This window comes from Polypterus senegalus, chromosome 13, assembly GCF_016835505.1.
Source record: "Polypterus senegalus isolate Bchr_013 chromosome 13, ASM1683550v1, whole genome shotgun sequence".
Classification (NCBI taxonomy): Eukaryota; Metazoa; Chordata; class Cladistia; order Polypteriformes; family Polypteridae; genus Polypterus; species Polypterus senegalus.
Genome location: NC_053166.1, coordinates 140989184 through 141006676, shown reverse-complemented (window position 1 = coordinate 141006676; position 17493 = coordinate 140989184). Strand labels below are relative to the sequence as shown.

Genomic DNA, 17493 nt, shown 5'->3' with positions numbered 1-17493 from the left:
GAGACCTGGCTTCGCTTCCCGGGTCCTCCCTGCGTGGAGTTTGTATGTTCTCCCCATGTCTGCGTGGGGTTACTCCAGTTTTCTCCCACAGTCCAAACACATGCAGGTTAGGTGCATTGGTGATTCTAAATTGTCCTTTGTGTGTGCGTGCCCTGCAGTGGAGCCTGTAGTTAGGATATAGCGGTTTGGAGGATGGATGGATGGACTGTTCTGAGAATGATAGATAGATAGATAGATAGATACTTTATTAATCCCAAGGGGAAATTCACATAATCCAGCAGCAGTATACTGATACAAAGAAACAATATTAAATTAAATAGTAATAAAAATGAAAAGAATTAAAATAAAATTAATGTTCACATTTACTCCCCCGGGTGGAATTGAAGAGTCGCATAGTGTGGGGGAGGAACGATCTCTTTAGTCTGTCAGTGGAGCAGGACAGTGACAGAAGTCTGTCACTGAAGCTACTCCTCTGTCTGGAGATGACACTGTTAAGTGGATGCAGTGGATTCTTCATGATTGACAGGAGTTTGCTTAGTGCCCGTCGCTCTGCCACAGATGTTAAACTGTCCAACTTTAATCCTACAATGGAGCCTGCCTTCTTAACAAGTTTGTCCAGGCGTGAGGCGTCTTTCATCTTTATGCTGCCACCCCAGCACACCACGTAAACCACAACCTGGTTTAGAGTTTCAGGGTTTGGCCTGCTTTATGTTTTCAGATATTTTTTATTGTTTTGAAGCCTAGTTTAAAAAAATGAAGCCTTTTTTTGAGCTTTATGTGAACCATCTAATGACATCTTTTGCTTCACAGGTATTAAAAGACATATTTGCCAATTTATAAGACAGTACACATTTTTTTTATGTTGTCCAGTGGCAGTATATTGTGGAACATATTATCATGATACAGTTAGTAATTTCAATACCAGTTTTTAGCTTCTCAGAGCCAGCTGGAAAGAGCTGATTCAGATAATAAATGGAAGCATGGATGACACATCTGGCACAAAAGGAGACTGATTTGCCTTTTGGTCGTAACCTAATCTGCTATGTTGACAGAATCTTAAAATATAAGATATTAAAAACATTTATTTCCTTGCTTTAACAAGATACTCCAGATGAACAAGGGAACACGTTATTATTACTATGTAATTAAAATAGACACTAACTTATAACCAATACAGCTGACAGCTTTATTTTTAAATTACTGGAAATTAAACTTCTGAAATAATTTGAAAACAAATGTATTTTTTCTCTAAGCTGAATATTTCTGTGTTTAAGGAAATATATTTCTTTAGCATACTGTGCCTTTTGCTTACTTATGGGAACTTTTCTTTTCTATTCAAATAAACCTCTCTCTCGCCCAACTGAATTTGAACAGTTTTAGTAATTGCATCCTGCAGTGGATTACTGTCACACTCAAGCCTGATTATGGCTTTGTGATTCTGCATAGAGGCTCTATGCAAACCTGTACTGATTAAAGCAATTATAGAAACTTGATGAAAAGAAGTATGGACCACATCAAATTAATGCTGTTGACAGAGCACAATTAAATACTCTTTTCAGTGTTGTTCACCCTTAAGTGATGTCATGGTGGCCAAAACACATTGCATCATTCCTGTGCTAGCTTTACTCACTTTCATCTGAGAAAAATTTTCACAATGATATAAAGGAACATATTCCCCGGAAACTGTATATCATCATAATTAAATGATACAAATCACTTTTGCACACACATACAGATATATATTAAATTTCTTACTCCATTTCCATAAGATAAGACAGGATCAAACAAGCTATCAAGATACCGGTCCAACCCCTTCTGAGATCGAGGCTCACTGAAGGTATCGGAATCTACTGAAATAAAGAGACAAGTTAATAATAGAAGCTGAACTAATAAGCCTCTTTATCAAATTTTCTTTCACATTCTTTTACTTGCCCAGCTTATGTAGCAAACTAGCATCCACCATTATCACCCAAAACTTCATTCAATCTAAAATTTGCATGAATTGACTATACTGGAAAATCCATAATAAAATACAGTACAACAGCAGTGCAAATAAGGTGCAATGACCAATTTTAATGTGCAAGCTTACACTGTTCAGATCTAATTTTGTAAAATAACTTAAGACAGAAATTTCATATATAAATTGATTAAAATATAAGAGTAGACAAGCTGCACCAAGGGCTGGTGCCACCATTAAGGAAAATTAGGCACTCATAAGGGGTGGGGGAACCCAGATGCATGGGTTAGCTACCAAACAGTCAGTTGGCCCACTAATAAGCTTGGCCCAGGGTGCAAAATAACCTAGCACCGGCACTGGCTGCACCATGAACATTTTGTTAATATCCCTTCCTATCTTCTACACCTAATCTGATCTTGCTCATTACCATTGCTATCCATATTGTCTTGTCTAACAATTGTCAGTCAGTCATTGTCCAAGTCGCTATATCCTAACATAGGGTCATGTGGGTCCGCTGGAGCCAATCCCAGCCAGCACAGGGCACAAGGCAGGAACAAACCCAGGCAGGGTGCCAGCACACACACACACACACCCACACACCGCACATGAGGGACAATTTAGGATCGCCAATGCACCTAACCTGCATGTCTGGACTGTGGGAGGAAACTGGAGCACCCAGGGGAAACCCCACACAGACACGAGGAGAACATGCAAACTCCACGCAGGGAGGACCCGGGAAGTGAACCCAGGTTTCCTTACTGTGAGGCAGCAGTGCTACCACTGCGTCACCATGCTGCCTCTTTCATTTGTGTAATCTTCAATCATTCTCTTGCCCCAAATCCAAAGTTACTTGAATAACATTTTTATTAGGTCACAGGCCTTATTTATGCACATAATACCCCACATAAATCAATTTCTTTTCTTTCTAATTCTGTTCTAATTTTACTAATCTTTCTAGGAAAAAAATAAAAACTGCCTAAACCCTTTCATTATATATAATGTTTTCACTACTGTCTCTGAATCTTAACTACTTTGTGGCTTCTACCTAATTCCTAAATAAACTGTATTCCTGCACCCTCTGCTATTGTATATTAAAGCTATAAGGTTACTTTGGAGAAAAAATAACACATAAGGTAACACATCACTAAGATACCATGACTGCACATTTTTTTTCTGGTACTGATGTAAAAACAATAAGGAATGTCAAACCTAACCATTTCAAACAATGTATGAAATATTGATGAAGCTCAGTCTTCTTTATTAAAAGTATGTTACACTAAGAACTAAGGCATTCATGTCAAAAAATGTTGTCAATTAAGCAGTGTTTATTTTACATGTAACCTGCCAGAGGGAACTATGTCTCAGAATAGTATAGTATTTAAAATGCAATTAGGTTAAAACAGTTGGTTTTGTTGTTGTTTCTGCTTAAACACATCCATCATTTTATTTAATGCTTTAAACTGTAGTACTCACCATGGCTGAAATATCCATCTGAGTCAGGGAGACTGGAAGGTGTAAAGACTGGGGACTTAATGGCTTGGGGGATGGAAGGTTCTTCATCTGATTCGAAACCATTTCCAAAAACACTAAAAAGCAATTATATAAAGCAGGTTTATCAGTGTTATGTTATACATCCAGATAAAATGTATAGATATGGTCACTGCCAGCAAATGCTAATGAAATTTAATCTTGATAAACAAAAGCATTTGCGTAGCTATTAATTTCCTGTGAAACTAGATTGTTTCAATAAATATTCTTAACTCTTTGAGGACTGAATATTTTTTCCAAAAAACTCAGTTTTCTGAAAAGCACACAATGCACTGGTTTCACACATAAATCAACATAAAACATCTGTTGCAATGTGCTATGGTAGCTGCTGGGGCCTGTTTGGTATCTCTGGCCACAGTGGCTGCACAGGGGCGGCTCGATGGCCAGCAGGAATGCACGGCGGGCTGGCTACCTCTCTGTCTTCGCACAGCAGTTGTGGTGTGACGCAATATGGTTTGTATCTCTTGTCATCATAAGTGGTGGTCCTCCTAGGCGAACACTGCTGTAGATGTATTAGCTACACGAACGTGTTCAGCACCACGATCAAGTGGGGACCGATGCTGTTACCTCACTTTTGTTTTCGATATCCATCTCCAGATCACTTGCATCAAAGTCAGAGTCCGATTCAGCGATAATACGTAAAACGTCCATGGAGGCGTTTGCTTTGCACATTTGCTTTAGTCTTGCCAGATGTCGATGCTATTTTAGATGCTGTTTCCTCTTCACTACTCATGTACGCACAGGGAATAGAGGTAATATCAACAAAGCTATGTAACTTTCCTTCAAGAAAAGTGAGTTGATCTAAAATGTAAGGGTGACTTTTGTTCGCAGTTTACAGCCGATTACCATCCTCTACCCATGAATTTTGATGAAAGTCGACATCAGCCCTGAAAGAGTTAAAGAGAACAGCGCAAACTCCTCTTTAGCTGGAATGCCACTTATGGCGAAGATGTGTCATTACAGTGAGGAAAAGAATGTCAACCTTGTGCTTTGTGAAGGGGGTAGGCATTTGTTACTGTGTGGCTGCAAAAATGTCAATTTTTTTTTATTTCATTGGTACAGTATCTGTAAATGACTTTATTTAGAAGGCATGTAATTAAGGAATCATTAGCAAATACAATGAGGGCTGATTGAGGTCATTGATGTTAGGCAGAATGCCCAGAGGGGGCTGGGTGGTCTTGTGGCCTCGGAACCCCTGCAGATTTTATTTTTTTCTCCAGCCAACTGGAGTTTTTGTTTTTGTTTTTTCTCTCCTCCATGGCCATCGGACCTTACATTTATTCTATGTTAATTAGTATTGCCTAATTTTATCTTCTTATATATTTATTCTTTTTTTTCTCTTTCTTCATCCTGTAAATCATTTTGAGCTAAATCATTTGTATGAAAATGTGCTATATAAATAAATGTTGTTGTTGTTGTTGATTAGAGTTTCATGAACTTGGATCCTGGAGTTAGATAATCATTTTGCTCTAAGGAACCTTAAACTTGAGTGGTGCTGTTTTCCGTAATTCAGAAAAGCAGTTAAAGTTGGGTTGTGTTGTCTAATATGGGAATGAACAGGTTTATGTAGGTTATGTTATATAATTAGGGAATCATTAGGACAGGCAGAAGTGACTTCAGCTTATACAACATCTCAGTTAGGCTTGGCTTCAGATTGTCTTTGTTAGGAAATAGTCTCTGTAAGCACACCAGTAATCAGAACTGACCATGTTTAAACAGAGGTAGATTCTTTAATCGGGAAAATATTAGGCATTGGTGGGGCTGTGTTCTTTAATTATGGAATCCCTGTGCTCGGGTAGGATTTGATCATATAAGATGGAATCACTGACTTCCTGTAAAGCTGAGTTTTGTAATTAGGAAAAGGTTATGTTCAGGTGTAGCTGAGCACTAAAACCAGAGAATGTTTAGGTTCAGGTGGAAACAGGTTGTAAAATTGTGTAGGTCTTATCAAGTTCAGATAGAGCTCTCAGATTTGTGAATCAATGAGCTTGGGTGGAAATGCATTAAAGTACTATTGGGGCTGACTATTTTATAGATTGAAATTTTAGTTACATTGATGGATAAGCTGTATTTAATATAAATTTGACAGTGCCATAGTTCACACTATTTAGGTTAATGCTCTAAAACTGATAAATAGCTTAAATACAATGTGCCTTAGTAAACAGCTTTAATAAAGATATGACATTAATTTTGATATGAATACATGAAATAGACAAAATTATTTAATCTAATTGTTTTTTTTTAGTATCAGTAAAATCTTGACATATCATTCACCAGTCATTAAAATCAGTCTAAGGCCCAAATACCATTTCATCCTGAGAAAGACAAAAAGGGGAGTTGCCAGATTTACATAATGTAGCACTTACTGGTTAGAATTTAATGTGCTGTAAAAACGCTGTTGTGACTTGTGATGATCGGTGCAAAATCAAGTAATCATTCTGAACAACAGCTCTCAGGAGGTAGTAATTTTTAATCTGCTGCCTTATGTTGCATCTTAGGAATTATTGTTTTCTTTTGTTAGTATGAATTTGAGGTTGCTTTACATATATCTTGTTTTTTATGTGGCAAAAATATTATTGTCATGCAGGTACGTCATGGATGCTGAGACAAGCACAACTACCAGTGACATCAAACAACTGGTTACAGCAGATAAATCCTGTAAATAAATCCTGTATTGAAGATTCATCTTTTCCATCATCAGTGCTTATTATCACAGGTTGAAATTCAGTTTGTAGTTGGACATGTTTTCTTTACACATTTGCATTCACTACACATAAGTTGTAAATGACCTTAGAATACACAATCAATCCATCATCCAATCCGTTATATGCTAACACAGGGTCACAGGGTTCTGCTGGAGCCAGTCTCAGCCAACACAGGGGGCAAGGCAGAAACAGGGCACCAGCCCACCGCAGGGCATACACACACTCACCCTCACACCAAGGACAATTTAGGACTGCCAATGCACCTAACTTGCATGTCTTTGGACTGTGGGAGGAAATCCATGCAGGCACGGGGAGAACATGCAAACTCCACGCAGGGAGGACCCGGGAAGCGAACCCAGGTCTCCTTACTACGAGGCAGTAGTGCTACCACTGTGCCACCCTTAGAATACACAAGAATGAATAAATCTTCAATAAATCTATTTTTAAAAGCTAAAAATAAATAAATCAAAACAAAGACAGAAATGAAGCAAAGACACAGTTTTGAGTAACCCAAAAACAAATATGTTAGAATAGACTCTCAAAACCATAACATCACCATACAGTCAATCGTTTGTTTATATAACTCACACATTTGCATTAGACCTGGATCGAGTATGACCCTCTGAAGAAATTAGGAAATAGGATTTTTGTTTAGGAAAGTCTGCCATTAGCTCAAGGTCAGAGATCAGATCCATGACGTAGTCATGCCCAGCTAGTTCAGTCCATTGGTTATTGTCATTCATGGAAACAGACCAGCCTTTCCAGCCCTCTGACACTGACCTGCAGTATAAAGAGAGACCTCTAGTTATTATCAGTACCCAACCCAAAACAGAATAGTTTAAGAGATATACAATCACTTTTTTTCATGGCATTTCTTTTATTTAGCATTTATCCTTTGGAAGAAACCGTTTTAGATTTCAAAACAATATATGAGTATATTAAATGCTGGTTAGACTGAAAATATGTAGATCTGTAAAATGATATCTTCAGAAGCATGAGGCTACACCAAACAGCATGGCCAATGAGTCACTGCAAAGGGACTAGTTAAGACCTACCTGTGTCGAAGAATATCTCTTGCAAGCTCCTCACCCATGCTCCAAGAATGAACTGGACTCAAGAAACTTTCACCTAAAAAATTAAACAAAATCAGTTTTATTTCTCTAAGTTTTCAAAGGTAAGCAAATTAGGATTTGTCTGTAGCTCTTGTATTTTGTTTCTTTAGACGCTGCTAATAACACTTTTCCACAGTGTTTCTTAAATTATGGGTCAAGACTAGTGCATTGATTAATTAATTTTTTAACTACTTTTAACAATACACTTGTTTCCCACTCTCTTCTTAGATCCAAGTATGGTACAGATTTTCTAATTTAGAACCACATTTTAAAAAGTTTAAGAACCCCTGGTTTATCACATTCATGAAATGTAGAGAATGAGAAGTTGTGTTTATGCTTTGGTGGTGATGGATGGTCTATGCACATGACAAGATAGTCTGGCCTTCCCTGTCTATTTTAAAACTATCAGAGAGCAATGGTGAAGGTAGGGATGGAAAAGAGATGTCGGCCATACAAGTAATTGAACAAAACATCTTGCCATGTTTAAATATCCCAAGCCTGGGAATGAGTATTTTCCCTTCTTTTTTAAATTTATTTAGTCTAATAGGAGTACATACATGCAATACTGTTCTTAATGCAGTGAAAAAAAAATTGTGTCATTTGTCTTTCTCTTCAGACACTCTTTTCAGTTTGCTCTTTCAGTTCCTTGTAACAGGTAGAAAGACATGAAAAAATGAGACAAAAACAAGACGTAAAAAGATTGGTCCACGTTCAAAGAAGTTAAACCTCTGTTGTCAAAAATCACATCTAAATATAGCAAAAATTGTAACTGTGTAGTTTCAAATTCTTGTCCAAATACAACCTAAGTATTTTAACACTATTCTTCCAAAAATACTTCAGCATATGATAACACATCCATTTGCACTGAAAAACTAGACAGACTGAGGAAGGGTAATATAGAGTGCATGTCATTATATCTGCTTTGTGTAGCGTGATCAGATGAGGAAAGTCTGTCTCTTTATAATTCATAGCCTGTCAGATCAACTCACCATCAAAGCAATGAACCTGTAGCACCATGATGGCTTTCTTTCTTATAGCCATCCACTCTAGCAGGCACAGTGGGTATGTTCTCGCTGTCTCTGGGCCATACTGGGACTTCTGCATTGCCTGGATTAGCTTGTGTTGGCACACTGATTTATACCCATTATAGCCATGGTCTGAGACGAACCTATGTAAATATCAGTTTTCAGTCAAAAAATGACATATAACAACATTCCCAAACCTGTTTAATCCAATTTAGACTGTTGGAGAGCATGAGCCCATCCTACGACCATTTGACACCAATCAAAAAACAACTTGGAGAAGTTATTGGCCCTTTTTTGGATCCATTTATACACATATACCCACTCACAAAAGACCAGTTAGTAATTACAAATAAATCTACCCACATATTTTTACAGATGTGGAAGGAAAACTAAAGTATCCTGAAGAAAACCCAAAACATAAACAAGGACCAGGCATCTAATCCAGGATGCTAGATACATGAGGCTTGCTACTATACTAAAAATGAAGGAAGTCTGAGCTCAGAAATTGGAATTAAACAATGTAAAAATGAACAGAACTGAAAATAAACAAATTTGAAGAAAACAAGGCAAAAATAGTAGAGCAACTGACTGCGAAGTAACTCGTGGAAATTCTAAAAATAGAAGAAACAAGAAGAAAATGTTAGGATTCTACTTTTGCTTGAATGTAAACCTGAAAGCACACAATGAAAAATTAAATATAATAAAGTAAAAAATATAAAATTAAAGCACATTCATGTGGAAAAATTGTAAACATTTTTAAAGAATTGTGCTGCCATAAAAAAGGAGTTAAATAAATAAAACAATTGCCATGTGACATGATAGTACAACTGTGCATTACCCAGGCCCTTGGTGGTAATCCAACTGATCAACATTTGCTTGCACTGTTTTATTTTAAATATAGTGAGTCTGAGTCCTGGCCTGATTTTCTTCCCAGGAATATAATCATTATGTGTTATGTTATGTTACTTTGTTACTGTTAATAAATCAATGAATCAAGGTCAAGTGGTTATGAATTTTTTAAATAGTAAATGCGAGGAATAAAGAAAGGTTACCTTGCAACTTCTGAAAGACCCAGTTTATGGACCACTGTGTTTAAAAGTTTTGTATTTTTCACCCTCTCTTAATTTATGGACAGGGTTAACAGAAGACAAATAGGAATTTATTAAGAAAAAAAAGTATTGTGAACATTATTAATGAGCAAAAACCGAAAGAACTGCAAAATATTAAAAGGGACAAACATATATTCTTACTTTAGCAGGTATTTGTCCAACTTGGTTGATGGTGCAAATGAGCTCAGACAGGCAGCCAGCAGCAGCCACCCCCTTTCTGCATTATTTTCATTTGGGTTCCTCCACACTTGGTTAGAAATTTGGGAAAGTATCTCATCCCTCAGGCCGGCAGCAAAGAGTCCCTTCTGGATAATATAATTCCCAAACAAGTTCTCCTGTGCTCCATTGAGATGGGGATCTCCCATGAACCGCATGACCTTGAGCAAAAACATTTTATTTATTAAGATTTCAGAGAATTTCATAGTGGAAAAATTATAGGAAGACTCAAACACAGAGCAGACAATCCAACAAAACAACTTCCCCACACTGACATTTAACAGACGCTCCTATTTTATCTATCTATCTCAGCATCAAAACTAAAACCATGTCCTCCAAATCATATTTTTTATTCTGTCAGTAAACCTTTTGACCCAACATTCTTAACTGTAAGATGACTTACCTGCAGAGAACCATGATTAAAGTGATGTAGGTCTGAAGTTCCCTCTTAAGGACTAAGTACTTCAGCCAACATTTTATCTTGTTAAATCAAACTTCATATGCATTTTTCTCTCAGGTCAACTTGTGTTGTCCTTCTGGGGTTCTCTGTTGCTTCAAGTGTAGGCTACATCCATCAGATAGCCATGATAACCTATCACATCTGTAATGTTTCACTGTTGGAGGGCACGTTAAGGTATATGTATAAAGAATTAATAAAAAGAGTTTGTCCTTTCACTGGTATTTTCCACAGACCTCCATCAATAGCCTTCAGAACCAACAAACAACTACTAGTATCACTTCAGGCAAAGTTTTTCCTCAGTAGTGGCCTCCTAAGACTACTAAGCCTTTTGTTTGGATCTAGTCCCACTAAGGCCCTTGATATCCTTTTTTTAGTTAATTGCTCTGTCAAAATTAATGGAACTGCCATAAGCTCTGCACAAAACTTTGTGATGTGTAGGGAAATGTGCATTTAAGTATAAAGTTTCTTGCTATCTGCTGCTCCTCACAAAATCACAAAATTTAAATGTCACTTCCAGTTACCATCTGCACTTGCTTATCATGGAGAATAACACACAAGGAATACTGGGAATACACATGCTGATCAAGCCTTTAAAATGAGAAAAGAAAAAAAAAAGCTTTCATGGATCATTAAATTAAAAGTTACTGGAACTCCTTTATGACCTTATAGTCAACATGTCATACATGTTCTTCAAGAGTTATCTACCATACTTTATGCCATATGCAGAATGGCACTGAACAAGTACTGTGGTACGTATTACTTCAGGTACAATTTTAAAATCCATACAATGTGCAACTTTAGATTGAATTGCATGTGTTTGTACTAAGGCTGTCAAATTAGCCAAAAAATATGCTTTGAATATTCAAATAAAAATAAATAAATATTGTAATATTTTTGAACTGAAGTAAACAATTCTGGGTGTATGTGTATATGTATGGTTTATGCTTTATTATTATAGTAACTGCAGAAGAGGTGGCAACAACAAGCACAAAGGACAGACCATCTAAGCAGGAAAAAACCAGAGAGAAATCGTTATGTACATCCATAAAAAACCATCAAAATCTTGCACAGGTGCACCCAATAAAAGACTGTCTGCACAAGAATCTTGTCTTCAATCTAGTACTGAAGGCTAAGTGAGCAAGTCCTTCTTAGGATAGCAAGCTATAAAATGAACTATGAAAAGGAACTTAAATCCTTTCAAGTTATGTGCTCTTACCTATATTATTATTAATAATTTAACTTTTCGTCACTCATGGTAAGTCTCCAAACTCTGAAGTGCTTTTGATTTGTGCATTGGTGAGTGAATATTGAAGCCTTTAAGCAAAAGTGTCACTTGAAAACACAGTCCGTTATAAAAATAGGATTTAAAGTATGTACAAAGTGACACTGAAAAAAAAAAAGTAGAACCAGACACACATAGCACTGCCTGTACAGTACATGTGAAGCCACCCATGACTGCTGAAACATGCTAAACACGGTTATTATTATCTTGCTCAGACTAAGAGGCTTTTTGGTCCTTGAAGCCTTAAGTTGTGAAAGGGCACTGTTCATCTCTCTTTAATATAAACTGAGGTATTGCAAATCTGTTCACCCATCCATCCATTTTCTAACCTGCTGAATCCGAACTACAGGGTCACAGGGGTCTGCTGGAGCCAATCGCAGCCAACAGAGGGCACAAGGCAGGAACCAATCCCAGGCAGGGCGCCAACCCACTGCAGTGCAAATCTGTTCATCATGTCATAAATAAAATAACTGAATATGCTAAATGTTGTGTTGTAATGATCTTTAATTATCCTCATTATTATTTTTATTTAGAAAACATTTTTATTTGCAACAACTTCTTCAAATTCTGTACAATGAGTTTGGATGTTTATCAGAAAACTGCTAAGTTAGCAAACCATAAAGAGAAAACGTTTAAAGCAAATCACAAGAGTTTTACAATCTGGCTAATTTAAAGGTTTGCAGCATGGTATGCTAGTTAAGTGCTGTGAGCAGGAGGCAGCCATCAAGGAATAACAGATGGTATTATACTATTATACTACACAGATTCTTTTTTTCTCTTTTACAGATGCTGCAAAAATGTAATAAAGGTGGCCTGAATATTTTTATTTACACCTCATTATTACTGAGGCTGCAACCATGTAAGACAAAGTATAGTTGTATGACATCATATGTTGGCTGAGGTAGCTAAATGTACACTTCTGGTACCGAAAAGGCACTTAAGAGTGGGAATTTAAAGTGTTATAATAATAATAGGAAAATCAGAATTATGAGTTATTTTCTAGCTTACCATAAAACAATAGTCAAGAATCATAGGTTTAAGAGTAAATCAGATGCAGAACAATACTGTTAGTGTACTTCTTTGAGTACACCTATACTGTAGATAAAAAACAGAGCACAAATGTAGAAAAAAACTAGAGGTGTAACTTGACATTTTATTAATTCAAATAACAACATAACCATTCAAAATTATGCAAATGCTGATCAAGGAAGTGATATGCAAAAAGATATCTTCAAAACACTAGAGCATTGCATAGTGTGTTCAGGGTAACAATACCAAATCAATGTGAGATAAAACAAACAACCATTGTTTTACAATTGAATGCCTGCTTTTGCATTTGAATAAGACACGTTTCAAATAAATTTGATTTATATTAGAATGGTGACATTTGATCAGATAGCCCTAGTTTGTACACATTGGTTTCTGAAGCTAATAAGTAAATTAACAATTACTACCTACCATTACAAAGATATTCAAAGCTTCTTGCTTAAGTTCATCTTCTACTAAGGTCAAAGGTGACTCCAGGGGGACAGTAAGCATACCAAAATAAGGTTCCTGTACAGGCCAGAAAGAATTTCAAAATTCATATTCAACAATATTTATCTGTGAAAAAGCCAATGGAACACTGATTGATTATAGTCTAATAATCTAATAGTCTAGTCTAGTCTAATATATAATATAATATAATATAATATAATATAATATAATATAATATAATATAATACAGAGCAACTCCAGGAGACAAAGTCCATATCTCCTCTAAGCACTATCTGTATGAGATCTGCATGCTCTTTATATGCCCGTGTTGTTCTTTTTCTCCAAGCATTAATGTTTTCTTCAGGCTTAAAGCAGGGAGGACATGAAAAGGCATACAAAATCCCTAGTGGGATAAAACAACTTTTTCTTTATCATGTGTGTGCAACATTCCCCAGGCTGGTAAGAAAAAATCTGTCATCATCATCATCATCATTATCATCTTCACAAGCTTAACTACCATTTTCCACATTTACCCAGGTTAGCCAGTTATCCTCCAAAACTATTTATTTTACTGTCTATGATCCTAATCATCCTTTGGGGTGAGAACCATTTTTCTCATGTTAACTGACATCACCTCCAACCACATCTTCTTTGGCCACTCTCTTGATTTCATCCCTTACACCACCATCATGGTGTATCTCTTCATCCTCTGCACTTAGTTCAATATGATCAAACAATGTTAATCTGTTTCTCCTCAGCACAAAAATTCCTGCATCCATACGGTCTTTTTTAATCTTTCATCTCCTCTTGTGGCATTCTGCCCATTCTCTTAATCACTTTAATCTGTATAATTTCCAGTTTTGCTTCATATTCTGCCTTCATTGTCCACTCCTGTAGAGCATACTATACCTCACACAGCTATTAGAAATCAGAATGGAGGTGAACTGCTGGATGTTCTTCCCTATACTTTTCTTCCTCAGAGCTTTCCTATTTTCTTCAAAACAACTCCATACCATAATTTAAACTTACTCCATCGGCATCCTGTACCAACCTAACACACTTTCTACAAAGAAAAGTCACACTTGCTGCCTGCAGACTACCCATACACTCTTCTAATTAACACCTCTATCACTATTATGAAAAGCAACACAACGTAAACAGATTATGAGTGCAGCCCCATACTTGCCTTAAAGTTTTCACTATTCCTGCTGTGACCACCATTCATTCTTCCTCATATGTTGACATTTCCATAGACACTTTCCATTCATCCACAGTTAACATTTTCAATTTCCACCTTGCCTCCTTTTGTGGCACCCTATCTAATGATGCCTTTACCAGATCTACAAATGCAGAGTGCAGTTTCTTTTCCTTTGCTTGATGCCTTTCATGCATTTTTCTAGCAACAAAGATACATCTGTCGTTTCCTTTCCAAGAATGAAACTACAATACATTTTGCTTTCAGTCAGTCCTTGATTCATTTTTTCAGCAATCTTTCAATCACTTTCATTACCTGTTACAAACCCTTGATTGCACGGTATGAAAAAAATCTCTCACTTTTTTAATTTATGAAGATAAGATATATTTTTAGACCTTTATTAAAAGAAGTGAAAGGTGTGCCTTTATACATGCAGTGCCTGCGTTTATGATCTCAGCTAAGTTTAAAGCAGATTGGTTAAATGTTAATGTCTTTCCTGAAATGATATCTTTGATGTAGTTCTAGGAATATCAGAAACCAGACTGAATCAATTCAACCTCAACACTGTACACATCAAACAGAAACAGATGCAGAAGAAGTTTATTGAGTTGATCTGCCATGCAAGAATGAGAAACAATACATAAAGCCTCAGTTGCTGAAATCTTATAGAACAGTTTTGCCAGGGTTGTTTATTGCCAAGAAACAGTAGAGGTCACAGGCAAATGATAGTAACAGGGATTAGAGGAAAACACAAATCACCTGACAATGTGATCGTATGAATCTGGAGATGAGGAAGTTGTTGATATCAAGTGGCAGTGTGAGCTGTGCTTCAAGCTGCACTTTAGGAGACTGTACCAGGGCCAGACAATCTGAATGAACTTCTTTAACAGCTATAGAAAAAGAGCACAGAAGATATCCATTACAGAATGGCAGACACACAGTACTTGCTACCAGGCCAATGTAGAATGAAGAGTGTCTACCTCCTGCTTCATGTAGTAAACCTCCAAGTTCAGCTGGAATGGCTAGATGGGTAACATTGACAACTTCTCTCTTCGTAAGTTCCTAATCCAGAAGAAAAACAAAAAGAAATATAAAGACTTTGGATGTAAAAAAATGAAAGTGACAAAAAGACAACAGGGATTAGGGGGCTTATAGCCTAATTTATTATTTCAAACAACTGCTGAGTAGAACTGGTACCAAAACTGTCATTGCCATGGAATGGTATCAAGGAACATGCCGCAGAGAGTCAGTCCCATGGACAATGAACATTTATGGATTCCAAAATTGTTACAATTTCTGCAGCCTATACCAGCAGAATTAGGCACACAGTGGGAATCTGCTTTGGATAGTGTACAATTTATCCAGACCAGTTCAATCTAATTAAATTTAATGATAATATATTAAATATTTAGCAATGACTATCACTCTACCAGAAGTTAAATGTTGAAAGAAACTTTATCTTTTAAGACTATCCTGTATATAAGCAACACATTATTCTTTAAGTAAACTGTTCACAAACTATGTCTTCCTCAACAAAACAGATAGAGTGTTGGACACTGTGTTTCACAGTGTTCTCCTCTGTTCTAATCTGCTACCTTTCATCAAAAGAAAAAAAAAGTTAAATCTGTGTCATCATGGTAGCACAACAAAAAAGGGCCATTCTAACAAGACACCTCTCAAAAGCAAACCTCTCATTTGTATGATGTAGGATACTAGAGGCCAGTAGTTCTTGCCTAACCTCCATAACAAAAGAGAAGGAGTGGCACCCTGCACATGGACAAAAACAGAAATGTGTATACAAACAAATAAATCAGATGCATAAAACTCCGTATAATCAAAGTACCACGCACTTCCCCTTTATAAGTCACAATTAACATGAATTTTAACGGACACGCACGTGCTCCACTCTTCTCCCAGAATTTCACATATTTGGATATGCCAGTCAATATAATTAGCCCCATTCATTCAGTGTTTTGTTAAAAGACAATGGTAAAATCATGTGTAAAAAAGTAGAATGTCACCAAATGTGAAGTGGAGGTCCTACTCAATGAAGTGGAGGCAAGGAAAAATGTACTATTTGGTGGCTTAGGCAGTGCTATAAGCAGCAAAATAAAATAAAAGTCAACATGAAAACGTGAGTGTGTGAGTGTCATACAGTAGCATATTAGGGCTACAGAGAAGAAAAAAAATACAGGGACATAGTAAAAACAAAAAGGTCTATGTCGATATTAAAGTCGAAATGTTGACTTTAATCGCAAAATTTCCACTGTAATCTTGTAGTTTATTTTGTCATTAAAGTAGAACATTGTAAAGTTCATCTTAGAATAGATATTTAATTTATTAGGGTTTCTCAAATCCCATCGTAACTATTGTAGCATGTTAAATGCTTTGTATTCTTTTTTTTTTTTTTTTTTATTAATTTTATTACAATCAATACATAGCAATCAAGTTTTACAAAAAAAAAAGAATTATGCTAAGAACAGATCGATCCCCACCCTTGAGAGAGAGAGCAAGCCAAACGGTGTAAAATTTAAGGCTTTTAAAAATACCTAAATCAACAAATTCTCTGTGCTTTATAAAATCATTTCAAAATATTACTGATTAGATCCTGCCATGTTTTGAAAAAGTCTGCACAGATCCTCTAACTGAGTATTTGATTTTTCCAATTTTAAATAATATAACACATCAGTTTCCCACTGACTTAAAAGAGGAGAGTTTGGGTTCTTCCAGTTTATCAGAATAAGTCTGCGTGCCAACAGTGTAGTGAATGCAATCACAATTTGTTTGTCTTTCTCCACTTTAAGACCCTCTGGAAGAACCCCAAACACAGCTGTTAATGGGTTAGGAGGGATTGTGAGTCCAAGACTGTCTGAGAGGTAATTAAAAATTTTTGTCCAGAATAATGTTAATTTGGAGCAGGCCCAGAACATGTGACCTAGTGAGGCTGGGGCTTTTGCAGTGTTCACAGGTTGGATCATGCCCTGGAAACATTTTGGAGAGTTTTAGTCGAGACAGATGTGCTCGATATATAATTTTGAGTTGTATAATTGTATGCTTTGCACATATGGAGCTTGAGTGAATTCTCTGCATTGCTACTTTCCACTCCTTTTCTGATATATTAATTGAGAGGTCATTTTCCCAGTGTCCTCTTGGATCTTTGAAAGGAAGGGATTGTAAAAGGATTTTATATATTGTAGAGATGGAGTCTAACTCCTTGAAATTGAGCAATAATTTTTCCAGCGTGGATGAGGGTGCAAGATGAGGAAAATCTGGAAGGTTCTGTTTAACAAAGTTCCTGATTTGAAGATAGTGAAAGAAATTTGTAGCTGGAATGTTAAATTTGGAATGTAATTGTTCATAGGATGCAAAGACGTTGTCTATATAAAGATCTCTAAGCAAGTTAATTCC

The 17493-nt window shown here is 36.4% G+C and overlaps 1 protein-coding gene across 1 annotated transcript in view; it reads right to left on the bottom strand.

Annotated features, from left to right (window-relative positions):
- myo15aa (myosin XVAa) overlaps positions 1-17493 on the bottom strand; it is a 151939-nt gene that overhangs the window by 50696 nt on the left and 83750 nt on the right. Inside the window, exons 25-33 of the mRNA XM_039775602.1 lie at positions 15066-15147; positions 14845-14975; positions 12873-12968; positions 9598-9833; positions 8312-8490; positions 7266-7338; positions 6799-6990; positions 3431-3543; positions 1756-1850 (exon numbers count right to left, since the gene is read on the bottom strand). Coding sequence (XP_039631536.1) covers positions 1756-1850; positions 3431-3543; positions 6799-6990; positions 7266-7338; positions 8312-8490; positions 9598-9833; positions 12873-12968; positions 14845-14975; positions 15066-15147 — 1197 coding nt within the window. The remainder of the gene's footprint in view (positions 1-1755; positions 1851-3430; positions 3544-6798; positions 6991-7265; positions 7339-8311; positions 8491-9597; positions 9834-12872; positions 12969-14844; positions 14976-15065; positions 15148-17493) is intronic.